Here is a 21,235-nt window from a genome sequence, read left to right as displayed (position 1 = left end):
ATTTGCACTAATCAAAGAAGCTGAGAGCAGAAATAAACAGATATTTCAAGGTATAAACAGGTCATCTCTAAGGAAAACTGGACCTCAGTCAAGATAGTATGTCCTTGTAATGATACAATGATAATTAATGATTAGGCATATAAGTATTTGACTAAAAAACTTAGGTCATTTTTCTCTATTAACTATAAAAAAAAAATTTCAACGGGCTGGTGAATATTGCAACACAGCAATACTTACCTTCATTTTTAAGAATCAGTAAGAGAAAGAAAAAATATTGCCACAAATAAAAGAAATATTTGAGGGTGGAGAAGGTGATTAGGATAATTTGCAAATCTGGATGATAACTCTTTATGATAAAGGTACATTGTCTTGCTTATAAGGAAAGAGTTCCATGCCTTTCTTTAATGAACATTTGGAATAGGGCATTTCTACAGTAAAACAAATACTTTTCCATAAACTCCAACTGTTTGAAAATTTTGATGCATATAAAAGCATTTATTATAAAAGGGTTTCATCTTCAAGGAATTCATGGAAAAGACTGACAAGTACAGGTTTCTGGTAACTGACTATACTGCTGAACTGAATGAATAAGCATTTTCAGAACTCTAATGGAAAACTGATGAATTCATAAAAGTGCTAACAAAAGATCAAGATGAAAAAAATTAATTACATGGGACTGAGTGAACTGATGAGGATGATTATAATTTTTGTGACTTTCTGTTTGAATTTTTAAAAAAGCATTTATTTGTGAATGTATCTAATATAATTTCTGTTGATACATTCAAAATACTTTCAATTTTGGATTTGTTGTTTGCATTTGACTACTTCCAGAAAGATGACTGGGTAAATACCTCTTGCCCCAAGCCTCTGGGCGCTTTTCAGGGAGCAAAGAAGATTTTTCTTCTTCTATTATCTAAATCTTCATCTCATTCCACAAGTCGCTAAGAACGTTCCCAATTGTTCTTGTGGACCATTCACTCTAGCCACTTCCCCTCAGTGCAAACCTATACAGTAGTTAAATGAAGGAAATGCTACCTCTCTCCAAATGCTCTCTCTCTCCATATATGGGGAAATTGAGACCTGGAGAAGAACAGTGATTTGTCCAGAGTCACAGGTAACATCAAAGACAGAAGCTATAATAAGGACCTCCTGTATAGCACAGGAAACTCTACTCAATACTCTGTAATGATCTATATGGGAAAAGAATCTAAAAAAGAGTGGAAATATGTATATGCATGACTTATTCACTTTGCTGTACAGCAGAAAGTAACACAACATTGTAAATCAACTATACTCCAGTTAAAATAAAAAAAAAGACAGAAGCTGAAGTGCAACAACATCCTCTCTCATCTCAGTCATTGGCATGAAGAACTATCACCAAAGAGCTGCTTTTCAGAATCAGGAATATATTCTGCCATCTATCATTAAACTATCATTAATAATAAATATCCTTACTTTTTTAGAATCTCAGTTACTCAAGACATGTATGTGAAATGCCAAATGTCCCCAAAGATAAAAGAAAGATGACTTTTAAAACTATAGGTAAACAAACTGTAACATAAAATATCTAAAATGAAAAGTCAAAAATAGAGGTTCTTTCGTTAAAGTGACCAGTTGCTTCTTGAACAGCATCATGAATCATTGCACCCTTGAGAAAAGTAGATGTCATTACTCCTTCCTCCATCCAGTATTTGTTGAGCACTAGACAGTGTGTGCAGAAAAGAAAAAGGAAGCCGAAAAAGAAAAAAATCTTTAGCTTCATATGTTTATTTTTTATTTAACAAACATTCACATGACACTATGTATCTGGAACTGTTCTAAGCACTTTTACAAATACGTACAAAAATTTAAGCATCATGAAACCCTAGGAGGGCGGTGCTGCAACTATCCTGATCCTCAAGATAGGGAAACTGGGCAGAGAGAGATTATTTGCCCAAGGTCACACAGAAGGAAAGAGGCAGAGCTAGGATTCAAATGCAGGTGATCTGCTTCCAGAGTCCAGGCTTAGAAATATGGTTCTGTGCTATGTACGCTTAGTAGTTTAATATGTCCATACAAGTAGCGGCTCTCTTCAAGGATTTAGAGCACTTTGCTGAGTGATGATTGCCATAGGTGAGATTTGAGGGAAGCACTCACTGAGGTCCCATCAAACTCCTATCTATGTGCTGTGAACAGTAAATTGCTTACTTCACAATATTATAAAGACTTTTATTAATTTTTAGATAATAGGTCAATATAATCAAAGAATTGAATAATACCACTTTAGTCAAATGCCAAACACAGTCTCTGATTATAACATATCTCCTTGTTCTTTCTGCAGTTACCCTGATAAATTTGAAAAATTAGCTTTCATAGTCCATCAACATATTTATTGAATAACTACTATGGGCGAGATACAGAGTCAGGCTCCATGGGAAGTTTTACCAGGCACTAGGCTCTTTCTACCCTAGAAACTTATAATCTAGCTGAGATCATAAAACATATTTTCCTAAATAAGCAACTAATAATACAAAGAAGTAAATAATAAATGTGAAAAGAATATTACAGATAATAAGTGCTATAAGAAAGTTAAGAACCTGCTCCTTTCTGCTCCAGTAGTTCATTACACATACCCTTATTAGAGCAATTATCACAATGTAATTACTCACTTGCTGTGTGTAATTTACCTGCCTGTCTCCTCCATTAGAATGTTAGCCCCTCGAGGGCAAGAATGCAGTTTTATTCATCATTGTATCTTCAGTGTTTACCACATTGTCTGGTATATAATAAATACTTGACATATGCTTGATGAATGAATAAATGTAGGTCACAGGAGGCAGGCATTTCTTCTGTGGCCAGTGTAGCAGACTGGCTCATCTCTAGAGTCAGATTGTGGGGTCTGAATCTCAGCTGTACCTTTGAAATGCTGTGTGACCCTGAAAAATTTACTTGATTTCTTTGCACCTCATTTTGTTCATTGGTAAAATGATAGTAATAGAACCTTTCTTTATCAGCTAATTTTACTATGGAACATATCACCCCCAAAACGAATAGCTTGAAATGGCAGCCATTTAATTAGCTCAGCGTTCTGTAGGGCGGTAATTCGGGGTGTGTTAGTTCTTCCGCCTCGGCTAAGCTCAGTCACACAGCTGAGTTCAGATATCAGGTCAGCTGGGCAATGGCTTGGTCCATGTGGTACCTCATCCGCCACAGGCTAACCTGGGCTTTTGCACATCGCACCCGGCAGGGTTCAGAGAGGGAGAGTTGAATTAGACAAGGCCTCCTGAGGCTCAGACCTGGACCCGGCACAAAGTCATTTCTGGCAGATTCTATTGGTCAAAGCAAGTCACAAAACCAGCTCACACTCAAAGGGTGGGGAAATAGACTCCACTCTTGATGCGAAGGGCAACCAAGCCACATTATAATGGGGTGTTTCTATGGGGAAGGATGGAGTGAAGTAAGTCAGAAAGAGAAAGACAAATACCATATGCTAACACGTATATATGAGACTGGGGCCATTCTTACAATCTACCAAATTCTCATAGGATTAGCAAGAGGATCAAGAAAATAAAACGCCTAAATGATTTAAACTAGTGTCTACCACACAAGTAATAAGCTCAATAAGTATTAGCTATTATTAGTCTGCTTGAAGTTGCCAGGAAGTTTCACCTTGGAAAGAAATCTGAGTTCAATCTTGAGAACTACGTGCGGTTTCTATACGTAGAGAACCAAGGCCTCTGATAAGAACACAACCTAAGCGTTGGCACTGTGCTGTGAAAGCGGGTTGTGTTCAGAAAGCAGCTAACAACAGACTTCCCAGAAACATTAGAACTAGATCCTGGGAACCCAGGATGCTGGCCAAGGAGTTGGATTTGACCCCAGGGCAATAGCAAAGCATTGGCTTTTGACTACGTGCTACTCAATAGCACTATTTCTTGACTTTTATTGCTATTTCAGATTTTTTGTTCTTCAGTAAGCTTCTTGATGCTGATGGTTTGTGCTATCTCAGGCCACATCTACCCAAGATTTAAAATAAAACACTAGAAACCTGCAAGTTTTGTCTGGGTTTTGCCACTCCCTGGCTTTGGGGAGCCAACAGGTCCCTCCTTCCTCCATTTCATTGTAAAATGGAACAATACCTCTCTCCGTCCACCCATTTTACAATGGTGGCAATCTGAAAGGTCAGGCCATGGGAAGTAGTATTTACTAACCGAAAGACACACGGGGAGGCCAGGCTTTGATATTGATATAATTGGAGGAGAACTCGTAAATCTTAAAAGAAAAGTCAAGAACCAGAGAAGTAAAGTTTCAACGTGGCCGTCCCTTCCTGTTAGGCAGCAAAATGCTTCTTGAACTGCTCTGAAGATAAAATTAAGTTCACCCAGTCCGGTGAGATGGTCCGGAGCAACCTGAACCACAGATTCTCCTGGGTCCCCGTCACCCTGAAGGCTGACCAGCCTGCTCAGAGCTGGGGGCAGCTCTCGTTAGACTGCTTAGTGCCAGCAGTTTCCGCATCTTTCCACTGTACGTAGTTTAAATGCAGATTCACTGATGAATAAATCTGATAATTCTGTCAAAGTGTGAAGACTGTTTGAATTAGATGACTACATGATCATAATTAATTTTTTTTATAAGACAATTCTGGCTCCTCTTATGTCATGTGAAATCCATCCCGCTGAGTACTCTCGACTAGTCACGTCCTTCCTGCCATTTTAAAAACAATAGTGGCAGAGATGCAAGCTGCTGGTAGTACTCAGCAGGACAGATCAAACACACAGATGCAATTTCTATACGTTGAACAGTGAAGTAAGATAAAATTCAAATACTTACAAACGCTTAGTAGCTAGCATCCGATTGCTGCAAAATTGAATCTTTCATAACGGGATTTATTGTAAATAGTGTCATATCATTTGTGAGTTCTGCGATAATTTCAGTCAAAGCCAGGGCAAGATATTGGAGGTATGTAATTTATATGATATAAACACTGGTTTACGCACAGATTAAGAACGGATTTTTTTTATTACCAGTATTCTTTTTTTAATTGCTTACAAAATAGCCATAAGTGTAATTTTTCTCTGAATGTTAAACATTCTCAAATAGTGTAACTTTAAAATCGAGAAGAAAACAGCCTAACCTCTTCATTTTAACAGCTGTTTTAGAATTGCAACCCCCAACCGGTCCCCCTTCCCTTCCGTCCAGGTTGTTAAATAAGCATTACAATTGTAGGTAGTTAAAATTTTTGAAATGTGGCTTTTATATTGGTTGAAAACAGCAAAGGTCCTAGTAATCATAATTATATATCAATATCAATATATCCTATCAGTAAATATATATACATATATATATAAATTCAAAACTAAGATACTGCGAGGTCTACAAAACAACCTTAATCCCTAATTCCTTTATGATAAAATGGAAATATGGCAATAATTTAAGCGATCAATACTCTTATTCGCCTTTGGGTTTAGTTCCAAATACTTCATTGGAAGCTCATAAAAGGTCAACAGCAAAAGCGTACCATAAAATTATACTTTGCGTGGCAGAGAGTTTGGTGACACTTCACACACTTGCTAATGAAACAGAAACCCCAAAAGGTGTTATATTACAGTCACACAGTCTTCCTGTTCAAGACCTAAATAAGAGAAATTAAAAAAAAAAAAAAAAAACATAGAAGGGCCAGAAGATTTGGAAGATCTGTTCTCTTTCCTTCCCCTGCTCTAATCAAAAAGTCCTTTTCTGTTATTTTATCATGTATTGGGGCTTTTGATTATAAATACGAATATGAGAATGCAGCATCTCAGCAAGATCTGAATAAAGTAGTCTTACCCTCAGATAATCTAGGACCTTGATAGAGAAAGGCCTTTGTGAAGGATAAACGCTTCGGTATGATCCTTCCTCATCTATTCAAGAGTAAATATCCCATATGCATGTTAATGTTGATCATTTTAAATGGGGAATTCCTGATTTCTGAACCAAAGAATTTTCAGGTTTCCCCCTCCCTTAAGCAGGTGTCTTTCCATCTCTCACCAATCAAAGGGGAAGGTAAAAAGGCAGGCTTTCAATGAGCTGATGTGTATTTTAATAAGTTTACTAATCAGAGTACATATCAATTAGAATGAATCATGTTCATACATTTAATAGCAAAGAAAACTCAATCTAACTCAAGTCCAGCTTTCTTCCATGTTCATTTTATTCAAGGGCATACCTTCTTTTTTCTGCTTTTTTTTCCCCTTCTTTCTCGGACACCTCCAGCCCCCATTGACAACCAAAATGCAGGGCTATAAATGTAAGGGTGCAATACATCATGAGGTAAGTCTAGAGAACATGTCCTCTACCAAAATGCACATGAATCTCTGGTACAGCAAAAATTCCAGAGTCATGCTGGGGTTCTTTTTGCATGCTAAGCAGGGTCAAAAATGTGAGCTCTCTGTGGCCAACCTTATATATCAGATAAGCTCCAAAGTTTAAAGGTTATATTTGTGAAATTGCAGCTGGCTTTCCTGGCACTTGATTCTAGCTCCTGCAAATCAAAGACTCCTAATTGAAAGGCACATCTGACAATAAGCTTAATCTTCCAGTAAAAAAAAAAATTGTGAGTTCTGAATCCTTACTGTTGAAGAGCTGACAGAGAAGTTCAGAGATGGTTGCATAACCAGGGAAAATATGTTTTCCAACAAGATCATAAAGCTTGAATGGTGCAGGGAAACAAATGTAGAGCAAAGGGCTGTCCTCTATTCTGTCTACTTCCCCCACCCCCACCCCCATTGTACACTTAGCCACTCACCTCTTAGGCAAGGGCTCCTGACTTCCAAGTCAGACTCAAACCCCAAATACCAAGACACTATAAAGTGACATCTTGGCATACTTTGAGATCAGATTGTTTCTGCATTTCACAGTGTGAGGGGTGAGGGGGAGGTGAAAGGGAAAAGCAGCATACCAATGTAGTGAAATCTGGAAACAACAGCACATACACAGACACAAAAAGTTTGCATATTTGCACAGAGCGCTTGAAGATCATAAATCTATGCATGAGAAAGACGTAGTGGAAATTTTGGGGGGGATTAGAGTTTATTTTTGTCATCTCTGTGAGACAGCTACTCATTCATCCAGATCACAGCTAAGAAAAAAGCTGGTCACAGAAATTAGCAGTTTCAGCTCAGCAGCGAAGTCGCCAGCCTGTGAAGGCAGAGAGAAATTGACTAATTAGCAATGCGCACTAAAACTTGACGGTTCTTTATAGAGAGAGAGAAGAGAGAGGGAGAGAGAGGGAGAGGGAGGGAGGGGGGGCTCGCTTTTTCCCCTTCTTTCTTCCAAAGATGTTTGAAATCGCAGTCATTTACGCTCGACAATTTTTACAATAGCCTTGAGCCATAATTTTGCGAGTCTCTCCAGCATCCATCCCCCTGTATGGTCTCTCTCTACTGGCCAAGCACGACCGTTTCTCTCCCCAACCGTGGATTTCCTATTACTCTCGTTACGACTCACTGAGCCCCAGGCCCAAGGATAATGATGTGTTGTTTCTTGGTAGCATAATTTGTCACACGTACATTTTTTCTTCTTCTTCTCTTGCAGAAAGCTCTGCTCCCTCTCTCTCTCTCTCTCCCCTCTCTCCCTCTCTCTCCCTCTCTCTTTCTCTCTTTTCTCCCTCTCCTACATTTTCTTGCTGTTGCTAATTCATGGTGATCAAATGATGTACGACAAAATAAATTGTAAAGAGTGACTGCCCGGAGTTGGGAACCTGAAGGTGTTTTCCCCCTCCCAAGGAGAGAGCAAACCTTTAAAAAGGAAGGACAATTGATTTTGGGGGGGAGCTTAAGTGAGCCTTGACTTTGCAGCTGGTTGAAAGCAGGTAAGTTTCTGGCCTTGTGTCTGCCTTGTGTGTGTATTTTGTTGTGTCTTTTGGGTTGTTGGCCGCGTGGGGAGGGACGGGAAGGGAGTCTTTCAAAGGGGTGGGGGGTGATTGTGTGGCAAACGCTCATAAAGAATAAAACTCCTATTGCAAGAAATAAGCAGATGAGGGGGGAAGGCAAAGGAGGAGAGCAAGAAGGAAGGGGAATAGGAAAAGATGGGGGGGAAGACAACGAAGCGGGGAGAGCGAGAGGGAGGTATGACCGAGTCCACTTAAAGGGAGAGACTCTGGGAGATGTTTCAGGAGAGCCAGAGCTTTGGGGGCGGGGGCGGGGGGGGTGCGGATGCTGCCGGGGGAGGGAGCTCGCGGGAGATTAGGGTCCACCTGGAACGGGATGATAAAGTGAGTCGAGAGGAGCCCAGTCCGGTGGAAATAGGAAGCCGGCGATCCAGGACTGGCGCCAGGCAGGGCAGAGTGAGCCGCAGTGGAAGGCGCAGGTCCGGCGGGATCCCTCTGAGCCGGGCGGCGGCGGCGGCGGCGGTTCTCCCGGGCTGGCGGGCGCGCGGGCCGGGTGTGGGCAAAGGGTCCCTTTCTGCTCAGCCCTAGAAGGTGCAATTACACGTTAAGGACCTGGCGCATCGATCTCGCCCCCCCCCCCCATCCTGCCCTCCTCCGCCTGGATGCGGGCGGCTCAGACTTTTTGCACAAGTAGTTCCAGGGCCGAGGGAGTCGGGGTGCCCGAGTTGGGGGGCTCGGGGTGGGGGGGCTGTGCTGAGGGGCTCTGAAGGAAGCTGCGGCTTCGGCGGCAACGCTGGATCCAGAGATCCCGCGCCGAACTGCGCGCCCCCCCACCATCGGATAGCCCCCAGCCCCTCCCCCAATACCTGCCGGTTAACTTGAACTTCTCATAGTTACAGGAGTTAAAGCCACTGCGCCCAGTGCCTGGGAGGGAGAACCGTCCACACGAATCCCACCGGGCCTCCCGGCTCTTGCTCTAAATCCACCCCAGTAGCTCCACTGCCTTCCTCCTCATCTTCCTCGGTGCCGCCCCGCGGGGGAAGGGGAGATACACGCCCGAACTTCCGCGCTTTGAAATGCAGGAGGTGGGGGGAGGCGGGGGAGAGGGGGTCTGGGGCTGGAGGGATTCTCCTCAGGTTTAAAGGCGTCTCTGGAAAATTAGCAAAACTGAGTGGTGACTGGGAAGCCAACAGTTTGCGAAGCAGGGAAGCAGGCAGGGCCGGGGTGAGGGAAATGAGCTAGAATTGATAAGGACAGCTCCCGCCTCTGCCTAGTCCACTGAGCTGGTCCTCACCGCGCTCCGCTGCACTTTCCCGGGAGAAGAAAGGGCTTTATCTGCTCCCTCAGACTATTAGTCTAGGAGTTTCTCGGGGCAGCACGGCTAATCGAAGGGGTCCCCAGCTTTTGGAGGGCTAAGTATTGCCCGCCCGCACGCCTGTCGTGTCCCCGTTCCCACCCCCCCAAAACTGGACCAACTGCGAAAAGCAAAGCTGCGGGCGCGAGTTGACCTGGAAGCTCCGTCGACGGTCGCCTCTGCGCTCTCGGGCCACCCCCCGGCTCCCCACTCCCCGGCCTCTCCCCGCCCCGGCCGGGCATGGACACGAGCCCACGGGGTGTCTCGGCCTCAGCCGCCACTTTGCCGTCGCTGATGCCACCGCTGTCGCTGCCAAGAGCCGAGCCCGGGTGGTTTTAGGAAAGTGGGGGACGAAGTGTGTGGGCGGTGGCGGGAGGCGTAGTAGGGAGCAGAACGGGCGCCCGGACCCCAGACAGGGCCCTTCTGGTGGCGCTCACGGATCCAGCGCCTTCAGACCTCCTCCGAGGGTCGGTGTCCGGAGGCCAAGCTGAGCACTGATTGTGGTTCTTCGCCCTCCCCACCCCTCCCCTCCACACCCGTCCCCACGCCGACCCCACCCCACCCCCTCCACTACCCTTCTCCCCTCCCTCCCATCCCCCACCCCTGTCTGCCAGGTCGGAGGAGGGTTTAAAGCCAGGTGCGCCGAGTCAGCTCGCCATGTCCAGATCCGGGGACCGGACCTCCACCTTCGACCCCAGCCACAGCGACAACCTGCTGCACGGCCTCAATCTGCTGTGGAGGAAGCAGCTGTTTTGCGACGTGACCCTGACGGCCCAGGGCCAGCAGTTCCACTGCCACAAGGCCGTGCTGGCCTCCTGCTCGCAGTACTTCCGATCGCTTTTCTCCAGTCATCCCCCTCTCGGGGGAGGGGTCGGCGGCCAGGACGGTCTGGGGCCCCCCAAGGACCAGCAGCCGCCGCAGCAACAGCCGCCGCCGCCGCAGGAGGAGCCGGGGACTCCTTCCTCCTCCCCCGACGACAAGCTGCTGACCAGTCCTCGGGCCATCAACAACCTGGTGCTGCAGGGCTGCTCGTCCATCGGGCTGCGCCTGGTGCTCGAGTACCTCTACACGGCCAACGTGACCCTCTCCCTGGACACGGTGGAGGAGGTGCTGTCGGTCAGCAAGATCTTGCACATCCCCCAGGTCACCAAGCTCTGCGTGCAGTTCCTCAACGACCAGATCTCGGTGCAGAACTACAAGCAAGTGTGCAAGATCGCCGCACTGCACGGCCTGGAGGAGACCAAGAAGCTGGCCAACAAGTACCTGGTGGAGGATGTGCTGCTGCTCAACTTCGAGGAGATGCGCGCCCTGCTGGACTCGCTGCCGCCCCCCGTGGAGTCGGAGCTGGCGCTCTTCCAGATGTCCGTGCTGTGGCTGGAGCACGACCGCGAGACCCGCATGCAGTACGCGCCCGACCTCATGAAGCGCCTCCGCTTCGCGCTCATCCCGGCCCCCGAGCTGGTGGAGCGGGTCCAGTCAGTGGATTTCATGCGCACCGACCCGGTCTGCCAGAAGCTGCTGCTGGACGCCATGAACTACCACCTGATGCCCTTCAGGCAGCACTGCAGGCAGAGCCTGGCCAGCAGGTATGAGACAACAAAGCGGGGGGGGGGGGGGGGGGGGAGGCGAGAGGCCGGAGGGAGGGGGGACAGGCAGGAGGAGGATAGGGGTGGGCTGGGCGGGAGGCTCAGGCAGGCTGAAAACAAACGAAAACAAACAATTCAGACTGTGTGGGGAAAGTTGATTTCAGAGTCCTTGAAAGGTCAACAGGAAACTGGCCTCACAGCATCCCCGAGCTCTAGAAAGCCCACGTTCTCAATATCCCCAGAGCCGGAGATGTGGGACTTGCGGGCTGAAACTGACAGGCAGGTGGGGTCAAAGGCCAGGCAGTTAGAAGTACAGCCTTGGAGCCCTTTTTATCCAGGCTTCCCTCTACATCTCAAAATATGCTTACTTAAGAAAAAGGGTTCTGTGATGAGAAGTCCCCACCCCAGTCCCCCTCTTTCCTGCCTTGGGCAAGCAGAAGTGCCAGGCGATGCTCGAGGAGGAAAGCTTTCATTCATTCTGACACTCAAGTTATTTTCTGTTTTTCAACGACTGGGGTTTGCTTAGAGCTCTGAAAGGCTTTGTCTTTTAGGGTCGCTGTCAGAAATTCTGGCATCCCATACCCAGGCAAACTTTTCTATCTTATGAAAAAGCAAAACCTTTCCTTACAGCAAAGCAAGAGGATTCGGGATGTCAGAGTGAATCCTGCCTAGTAGTTCCCATGTCAGAGGGAAGCACAGTTGAAAACTGAGAGAACTGAGAGGAGGGGAAGGTCATCTAGCTGCAGTTAGGTCTGTACGCCTGCTCTGAAGTCACAAAGAAGTTGGAGAGTTGTTATTGTTGTTGTTGTTGCTATTTGGAATGTGTCCCCTGTGTGTATTGAACGTGGGATTTCCTGTCAAAGTTGAGAGAGAAACAATGCCTTTGAAAAATGCTGCTGAGATTAAAAAAACAAAAAGACTGTTGGAATTGGCAATCATGTTTTATTGGCTCCAATTTTAAACGCCTTTTTTAATGAGCCCTAGCAGAGGGTTGCTTTCTCTTTTTAGAAAAGAGAAGCAGTATCTTCTCAGTTTCTCATGATAAAACATCATGATTCCAGATGCCAGGCTATCCCAGTCTAATCCACCTAAGTGCTATGTTAGAAAGTACACGGTTTAAGAATCCACCATGGCCTTTTCCCACTCAGAACGATGTCTTAAACATGGGGTCCACTTTCTGCAGTCTTATGGAATTAAATGTTTATTTTTTCCATCATGATGTTTCTACCAGACCTAGGTAACTAAACTTTTAGGAAACAGGAAGATATTCTTACAGTTGTTTAGGGAGCACTTGTATTCAGGTGAGGCCCACGGGAGGCATGGGAAATCTTGAACTCACAAATCTTGTAAGTTGATTTTTCTACTATTTTCAAGAAATGAATTGTAGTGTCAGAACATGACAGTTAAGACAATAACACAAACGAGGATCCAAACTCATGTGATTGAATAGTGAACACAGGAGTCCAAGCGACAATAACATGGAATGTATTTTTGTTTTGTAAGAGTTCCAATTTGCCTAAAAATCAAGATAGTAAGCTTAATGTGACAGGCAAATGTTACCACACCAAGGAACATTGGTGATCAATATTCTGTTATTTTAACTTTTGTGACTTACAAATATACTTAACTTAGCATGTATCATACTATTAAGTTATAGTCCTGAACATACATTTATTCATATTTTTTAAATGTACAATCTAGTATAAATTCAGAAACCCAGAAGGATAATAAAATTAAGATTTAACTTGTTCTAAGAGTAATTTGGGGAAATAAGCATTATAAATTTGATCCAATAAATAAGCTTGAAGTCCTCATTGCACTTTTACCTGATAAATATGTCCTAGGTTTCAGTGTTGGAAGAGTTGACTTTCAAAATGCAAAATCCATTTCCCACCTTAGTCTGGATTTAGCATGCCAGCTGGGGCCTGCTGGCTCTGTCCTGGTGGATGGCTGAGATACTAGGCTGCCTGGCTCCGTGATGACACCGTCCAGCTTCACTGGGCCATATCATTTGAAGGATATGTAGTGGCGTCTGACCACTGAATGCTTACAAGTGTCATGGATGCTGCAAGAATCTGATACTTCTGCCATAGGAAGAAAACTGTATTTTCCTTTAAAAGCGGAAGATACGGAAAATAGTTCATGTGAACCTATTGTTGATCTCAAAGTAATATAATTTAGACTTTGTTCCATTATTAGTAACTGAAGCATTTTAATTTCAGGGATTAATTACATTATTCTAATTTTAATTCACAGAAAGAATGCAAGAATAACCACCAAGATCTTAACTTAAATGTAGACAAAAATGTTGTAAGTTGCAACCAATAGTATGATATCAGCCCATTTGTTATAGCATCAGAGCAATATAAAAATGTTCTCTCAGTCTTACATGTAGTCTAACAGAGGGATAAATGTGTTAAACAATTGTTTTTGAAATTGCATCACTTTTATTGAAGACAATTGAATGGAAGGGCATTGTATTTATTACTTTTTATCTACCTGTAGTCTAAATATGAAAGAGTTCCTCAAATTCAGAGAAGGAGTGGGAAAATTTAAATTGGCCAGTCTGTTGGAATAAGTTCAAAATACAAGCATATAGAATAACTTCAGAAGGAATTTACTTGTTTAAGAATACATGTTATCTATAGAATGTAGGGCTATTAATATAATAACAATATTTTAAATATTTTTTAAATTATTGAGTAATTTTGAATTTTTAGTAAGTCTAGAAAAATAAAGCAAACCAAGCATAGAGGCTTTATAAATATGCAAATTAATTTAATTTTTATCCTAATTGCTTAGTTTTTCTGATTATGACATTTATACTCGGATTCATATTTTATTTTAGCAAACTAAGCATTAAGGATATTAAAAATAATAGACTTATTATCTTATATTAAAGTATATATGTAACTAATTTAAGACCACAGGACCTGGATGGACAAAAATTAAAATATTTTGAAGTCTTATTTCTTATTTTCATATTGCTTTATTGCAAGAAATGGGACACTTAAGAAATAAGTTTTGAAAAAGTTTCTGGGAAAGTCATTATTAAAGGCTTCTAAAGCAAAAAAATTTAATAGAGTGACATGACATGCAACATTTAGTGCATTAAAAAGTAAGTATCAAAAGACTTGTAGTGTAAGTTTAGCTTAAGTAACCCAAAAAGTTTTTTTATTTGTATTTAAAAAATTTTTATGCATAATTTAGTAATTGTCCCAAATAAATCAAATTGGACTGGCTTAATTAACTTCTCTTTTACATTTTCATTGCACCTCCCACAATGTAACAGTTAAATAAATGTTTAGTGAAAGTTGAAGGAACTAAAATTATAAAATAAGAAAGCCTCAGTGTTACATTTTACCAAAAGTTCTTCAACCTATGTTACTATTGCACATAACAAAAGTCCATTGAACCTCCTCCAGGAGAACACCTGTAATAGAAAAGCATTCATAAAAATAATTATATTTTTAAAATTTCCCACCTTAGTCTGGATTTAGTCTGGATTTAGTCTGGATTTAGCATGCCAGCTGGGGCCTGCTGGCTCTGTCAGCTATCCAGCTGTTACAGTCCTGTATACAGGCCTGTATTGAAGTGTAATTTTGAAGAGATTATATTTTATAGATGATAAAAGGCTACCTTATAAAGATTTCACTTTCTGCAAAACAGTCTATTTAAAGATTTCATATAAATTAATGTAAAAATCTATTTAAACATCAGAAATACTAATTATCTATTTGCTAAAATGACTTGCAATGATTAAAAAGCCATTAGAATTCCTTAAGGCACAGTTTTGATTCCTGGTTTTGGTGCTTAGAAAATGTTTCTTTAAATGTAGGACAATATTTTCTATTGATTCCCTTCCTAAGACCTGAATAACAACCTTAACAAAGCAAACTAATCTTGTGTCCTCGCATCCTCTAAATTGTGATTTCCCTTTATGTCAATTAGATACCCTCAGATAAGAACTTGTTAGGTAGTTAGATTTTGTATCAGAAGTCACTCAACCATTCAGAATACAATTTGTTTATTATCTAAAACAGGACCATTGATTACAAAATTATATCACAGATATGGGAGCCAAATAGTTATATCCTACAATCAAAAAGCAATTAGAGTAGATATTAGTGCACTGCATTGGCTCAGAGGACTTACTGACAATAGTGGACATGTTCAAATTTTAACTCATCTTTGTTTTTTTTCCCCATACTTATGAACACATTGAGGCTCACTCATTACCTTAGCTAATTTCTAAGTATCTCAAATTTCTTATCTTAAAAATACAGTGAAAAATGTTACTTTACTTACAACAGTTACTTCATACCAGGTGATATTCTAAGCCTGTTACAAATATTAAGTTACTTAATGCTCATAATAACCCTAAGGGATGGGTACCATCATTTGTTTCATTTTATGCATAGAAAAACTGATGCACAGAGAAGTTAAGCATTTTGCCCATGGCTGCACAGCTGGTAAGTGGTAGAGCCCAAGTCTGAGCCCGAGCAGTTGTGGCTCTTGAGTCCGTGTTCTCATCCATGGTGTTCTGCTTCTTACTATGAGCCTCTCTATTCTATCATATAATCTGGTGATTGACCCTAGAGTTATATGTAGGTTTAAGACTTCCTTTTTGGAAAGACATCTGTGAGGGTTAAATTTTAATGTATCTGACTTTAAAAGAAGTTAAGGACATGTATTATTCTGGACCAAAGGTCAGCTTTTTTGTTTCTGTAAAAGGTCAAATAGTAATTATACTTGGCTTCAGGGTCACACTAACTCTGTTGCAGCTACTTCACTCTTCCTTGGTAGCACAAACACAGCCACGGACAGTATGTAAATGAATGAGCATGGCTACGTTACAATAAAACTTCATTTGTGAGCATTGAAATTTCATGTAATTTTCACATGTTATGAAATATGGTTCTTCTTTTGATTCTTTTCCACCATTTGAAAATCTAAAAACCATTTTGTGTTGGGGGGGTGCCGTATAAAAACAGGAGGCAAGCTGGATTTGTTCTGTGAGTCATAGTTTGCCAAAACCCATTTTAGGCAGTTGGGATACATCAGTGGACAAAATGGACACAAAATTTTGCCCTTATTCTAGTGGAAAGAATCCCTCTGGTGTTCTTGCTTCTGTTTGGAAGGAATTCAAATCTAAATAATTCTATCATGCTAAGTTAAAATTTCAACTTTCTGTAGTAAGACTTAAGAATTTGAATAGCAACCCCAGGAAGGTAAATGGTGATTAATTAAAAGAGTGAATGAGTTGCTCATTTTTTTCCAACATGCTGGATGTAGAACCAACTAACATAGATTGGTCATTATTCAGAATAGGCTTTAATATCATTGATATGGTATTTTAATGATTTCCGGGAGGAAAGTAGAGGAGCCAGGTACATTTAACACACTGCTTTCTGAGACTGACATGTACATATCGAATAAACGAATCTAGGCATATGAATGAACATGTGACCAATTATTCTTCTAAATGTCAACCTGTATCTCCAGCTGCTGTGATCAAAGGGCATTCTTGGCAGGATTCCTGACTTCTGAGTGCGTCAGCTGGATTGAGTATGTCTATAGAACCTCCCTGCTTTCTCCAAAGTGGGTAACCTCTGGAGGAGCGTGCGTGCTGCTGTAGGTTTGGCTTATGTGTCTATCTCCCCGACTGGATCAAGTGCCTGGACTTGACCCCAAAGTGTGAGTTCAGTATGAATGCGTATTGGTCTTAAATATAATTGTGGTGGACACTTAGGATTTGTTTCAGTTTCATGTGAATTGACAAAGCCAATGAAAGATAAAAATGGAGGTAATTTTAAAGATGATTACATACACACACACATACACGCAGACACCTGCTGTTTGCCAGTAATAATGGTACCTGTCACTAATGGAGCACCTACCATGAGTGAGCTTGACATATTACTTACATTCTTTCTAGTCCTTTCAATCTTTTAACATATTAGACAGTTGAGGCTCAGAGAAAATAAGTTGTCCAATTATCTGAATAATGTTGAGTTGGGAGTCAATTGTCATCATCTGAAGAATAGTCTCTTATTATGAGTGCATATTGTAAATATGGCCTCTATGAAAAGCAAACTCCAATCTACACCTCCCATATTTTTGTTTTACCACAGCACAGTAGTGATTAAAAGTTCCAACCCTCTAACGCATCTTCAAACCACCCAACCAATGAAGAAGAGTGAGAGGAAGATAGTAGAAAGCCCAGACTTTTTCCTACTGGTCTACCATACTCAATTATTCGTTCTGAGATTAAGGGGCTAAATAATGAGATTGCTGAGATTATCACTATGATACTGACTTACTAAAAATAAGATGAGCCAATATATTTTAAATAAATCAATAAAAATAAAAACTTTTCAGCTTAACTCTGAAAAATAATTGTGAAAATAAAACAAACCAAAACAAAGCCTTGGAGCTCGTATTGGAACCAAGAGATTGCCCCCAGCCCCCTAGATTTCTGTGCACTGGAGTCCTAGGGAAGCTATCAGCTTTGTTTCTGTGAAGACAAGAGAAAGCTCTTCACATTGGTGATACTTACAGGTGATAAATACAACAGGTAGAAGCCAGAATTATAAAAATACTCGTATGTTTTAATAACAGAAAATAAGATTAGTCTAATTGAAAATTTATTCTGCTTATCTTTTGTTTCAAGAAAATCATTTTAACATTCGCTACACTGTAGTGTTTATGCCTTCTGTCATTCATTTGGAATTTCAGAAAATATATTCAGTGCTATGTCATTTCCATCAACATCCAAGTTAATTCTTGATGCATGAATTACTAATGATTTCTCTTAAAAAACCAAACAAATAAGCACTGTTATGATATGGGCAGGACAGTGAGTCAGGGGAAAGACTCTCGGTTGTAACATATAGTGAGTATGTCTATTTTACTGTAAATATCAAAAGGGCTTATTTACTCGCAAGTTAATTAATGACAATCAGGTTAGAACTATTTGCAGCATTAGAAGTAAAGCAGAAAGGCACTAGAGAAAGCTTATTGTAGTTGGGAAATGAAAATAGCAAATATTTGTGATAGAGAGAAAATAAATCAAAGGGAAGTAAAAAGAAAAAACAGCAGTAACAAAAATGCAAGGAAATATGGGAAATCAAAGAAATTATTAAGATATAAACCATCTGAAAAAGAAAGAAAAAGAGAACTAGTAGTAAAGGAGGACGGGCAAGAAAATTCTAGAGTTTGGAGAGTAGACGCTCAATATTTGCTGGACTAATAAGCACAAATTAAGAAGCATTTAAGTCACTACATAGTGAACATATAATTTGCAGAGTTATAGACAAAGTTCCACTAAAAGGAAAAAAAACCTCTTTTCCTCAAAAGAAAAAATCTTTCAACAAGAAAAAAATGGTCAGTCATGGACCCTTCACTCCTATAATTTGATTCAGTTCAATAATTATATATTTGTAATCTGAGTTAAGATGTTTTATAAATAACTCTTTGTTCTTGAGCTAAATAATGCAGTAGCTTCAGAAGCATCAGGGTTTAAAGGGGCAGTCTGTTATGCCAACAGGAGGAGATGAAAATGTAACTGTATTCTTTGTAAATCTTGATTCTCAGTATAATTAGAGCTGGCAGCAGACCTGAGAAACAAGGGGACCTTCATGACCTTGGGCACATTTTCTAAACCCATGCCCATGGCCGTGCCACGCCCACGGTGGGAATTTGGGATGATGCGTCGAATTTACCACTAACAAGAAGTTCTGCCACGGAATATCCCCCAAACTTATGCTGAACATGTATAACACACCAAACTCTGTGCTATGCTCTGAGATACAGAGTGAAGAAGACAGACACATTCGTGACTTCACGTGGTTTACCGTATAAGGAAGAAGAAATAAGTACACAGATTAATCACACGGGTAATACATGCTATAGATTGGAAAAGTGCCATTTGCTGGGAAACGGTATAACACAGTGCTGTAACCTTGTCGGAGTGGCCGAAGAGTTCTTTCTCTACAGAAGAGGTTTAAGATGAACTTTGAGAGATGAGATATCCAGAGTAGTGGGTCTGGGGGAAGGCAGGGTCTGCAGGTGGGGAAGGCATAAGCTGAGAGAGGAGTACGTACACGAACACTAGGCGGCAAAGAGTTCGGTACCTTCCAGGGGCTGAAAGGAGGTGTGTGTGGCTAGAGATAGTGCAGGGAGGGTTGTCCAAATCATAAAAGAAGTTGTGGGCTCTGTCAACGATTATCCACTGCATGGATGAATTCCATATGGAAAAATCAGCATGCTTTTATACTTGAACTGAGTAAATGATCAATACTATATTGGAAACACTGCCACCTTTGAATTCGTAAACCTAAGTGTGTATCTTGGCTCTACTTTAGCTGAGTCCCAAATCAGTAAAATGGGTTAAGAATTATAGTTCACCTTCCTGGGGTTTTGGTAAGGATCAGCTCAGAACGTGAAAAAACTCCAAACAGAAAGTGCTAGTTGTAATTGATTTCTTTTTAATTTTAAAAGATACACTAAGCAAAGTTACCTGAATACGTTTTTGCCCATCTAGAAAACTCTTGAACATATTTGTGATTTCACTGATAGCACAGAAATAGTCAGACTTCTAAGGACCTAAGAGTGAAGTTGGAGGGACTCGAAGGTGAACACAAGGTCATAGAAGGAAGTGGGAAAATCAGAATTTTTGATTGCTCTCAGCAATTTATATTTCATTCCTGGAAATGATGGCCTTTTTAGGTATAAGAGTCTCCATTTCTTCCTTTCACAGAGGAGAGTCCCTCCTCTTTTTAATCTCATATATTCGATGTAGGGCTTCGTTTGGTGCCGCTCGCAGAGCCTCTGGCGTCCAGCGTCTGGCTCTCTGCTCCCACAGCGCCTGCGAGCGGGTTGGTAAGTTACACCTGCGCAGGGACCGGAGCTTCCTCCAAGCTCAGCTGGGCCACCGTATGGAGACTGGCTCACTGGAGGCTGCAGAGAAGTGAACTGAAGAATTACAGTCGGTTTCACTTCCCTGCCTTATGTGCCTTCAGGTGCCTCTGAAGACAGACGAGGCCAGTGAAATGGAGAGGAGGACGAAGAGAGAAAGACCTAGGTTAGAAAAGAAGAGTCCTTGAAAATGTAGAGGCATCGTTGAAAGATGCGGAGGGACGGATGTGTTTGCGTGTCTGCGTGCGTAGCCCCAGACACTGCGTACTGCGGGCTGCCAGCTTGAAATTTTCTGTACGTCTTCTGAGAGGTGTTTTTATGAGCTAAAGGTCTATTTTGCGTGTGGGTGGGGCCGGGACAGTCAAAGATTCACAGTCTGGCACTGAGTGAGGAGTTACTGGGTTGGGAGGGTCAGTTTTTTGCCAAAAAGAAAATAGTCGTATTTTGTAAATCCTGCTTAGAACAAAGCAGCAGACTCTGTCTGGCCCTGATTTTTAGCACCCCTCAGAACCAAGCACACCGGAACATCCTGGGCAAATGGAAAGGATTAGAAGAGGGAATGGAAAATCTGTGTCAGAGAGGGAAACTTTGAAGGAAGAACTTTAATGCTTTAGGATGCACACCAGGACCTCAGCACTTCCTACCCCATATGCATTAACAGGGGGCCATGGATACTGTGAGGGATCCCAGCCAATACTGGTGTGTTGTAGAGGCAGAAGTGTGAGCCTCCTAGCAGGGACCAATTTGGTGGATTGGTTACTATGACAACTGTACCACTACTGTCAGTGGCAATTCCTGTAAACTCCCTGTCTTAAGGTTTTCACAAGGGTTCACTCCAGAATAACATCTGTAGGTACAGACTACAGAATAAAGCTAGGAGATATAGGTATGGAGAGAAAGAGACTATGACATAATAGGAGGTACAGATAAAAATGTTATGTTATAGTGCAAATATCTTAAACAGTTCTATTGCATAGTAATTAAGACCTAAAATTCAGACAGATGCAGGTCAAATCCCACCTTGACCACTTAAAAGCTGGCTCTCTTTGGGGAATTTACTTAATCTTCTTTCAGATCGCTTACCTCTGAAATGTAGATAATGATACCCACCTCATCAGGGCAATTCTGAATGTTGGAAGAATGTATGTACTACCCTTAACACAGTACCAGACGGTAAATACTTAATCATTGATAGCTTTTATTCTTATAGGAATAGTTCTGTTTATATCCAATTTGCCTTTCTGTTCACTTGTTAGGACTCCTAATTCCATACAGGATGTTCATTCTAGAGCCAGATTCTCACAGTCTGGGTCCCAAGTGCTGCTCTGATAATGATAAGGTTTAGCTGACAGTGTCCGTTTTATCCACCTTTGAGTAAACTACAGAGCTGAGGCCAGTCCTGAGTCTGGTCCATTCCCTTGTTCTATCCATGTCAGCAGTTGGAAAAGTTAGAAAAGCCTTTGTGGATTCAGGTTGAACAGCTTTTTGGAGGTGTAATTTACATCCAACACAATTTACCCATTTCAAGTG

The 21,235-nt window shown here is 41.8% G+C and overlaps 1 protein-coding gene and 1 long non-coding RNA gene across 3 annotated transcripts in view; one reads left to right on the top strand and one right to left on the bottom strand.

Annotated features, from left to right (window-relative positions):
- Window positions 1-4,978: 4,978 nt before the first annotated feature.
- On the bottom strand, window positions 4,979-10,574 carry LOC113631338 (uncharacterized). 2 transcript variants are annotated; one of them, XR_003437266.1, is made up of 3 exons: window positions 10,464-10,574; window positions 8,213-8,430; window positions 4,979-7,155 (listed from the first exon to the last, which is right to left on the bottom strand). It is a non-coding gene; the product is annotated as an uncharacterized LOC113631338 (long non-coding RNA). The 2 variants fall into 2 exon arrangements; XR_003437265.1 differs by lacking the exon at window positions 10,464-10,574 and adding an exon at window positions 8,713-9,736.
- Window positions 9,738-21,235, top strand: part of KLHL14 (kelch like family member 14) — a 99,120-nt gene continuing 87,622 nt past the window's right edge. The window contains exon 1 of the mRNA XM_027127701.1: window positions 9,738-10,786. Coding sequence (XP_026983502.1) covers window positions 9,858-10,786 — 929 coding nt within the window. The 5' untranslated portion in view covers window positions 9,738-9,857. The remainder of the gene's footprint in view (window positions 10,787-21,235) is intronic.

Source organism: Aethalodelphis obliquidens, unplaced genomic scaffold (genome assembly GCF_003676395.1).
Source record: "Aethalodelphis obliquidens isolate GAN/ISIS:26980383/991018 unplaced genomic scaffold, ASM367639v1 scaffold32, whole genome shotgun sequence".
Lineage (NCBI taxonomy): Eukaryota > Metazoa > Chordata > Mammalia > Artiodactyla > Delphinidae > Aethalodelphis > Aethalodelphis obliquidens.
The sequence above is the reverse complement of the archived record's forward strand: the minus strand, read 5'-3'. Positions and strand labels throughout refer to the sequence as shown.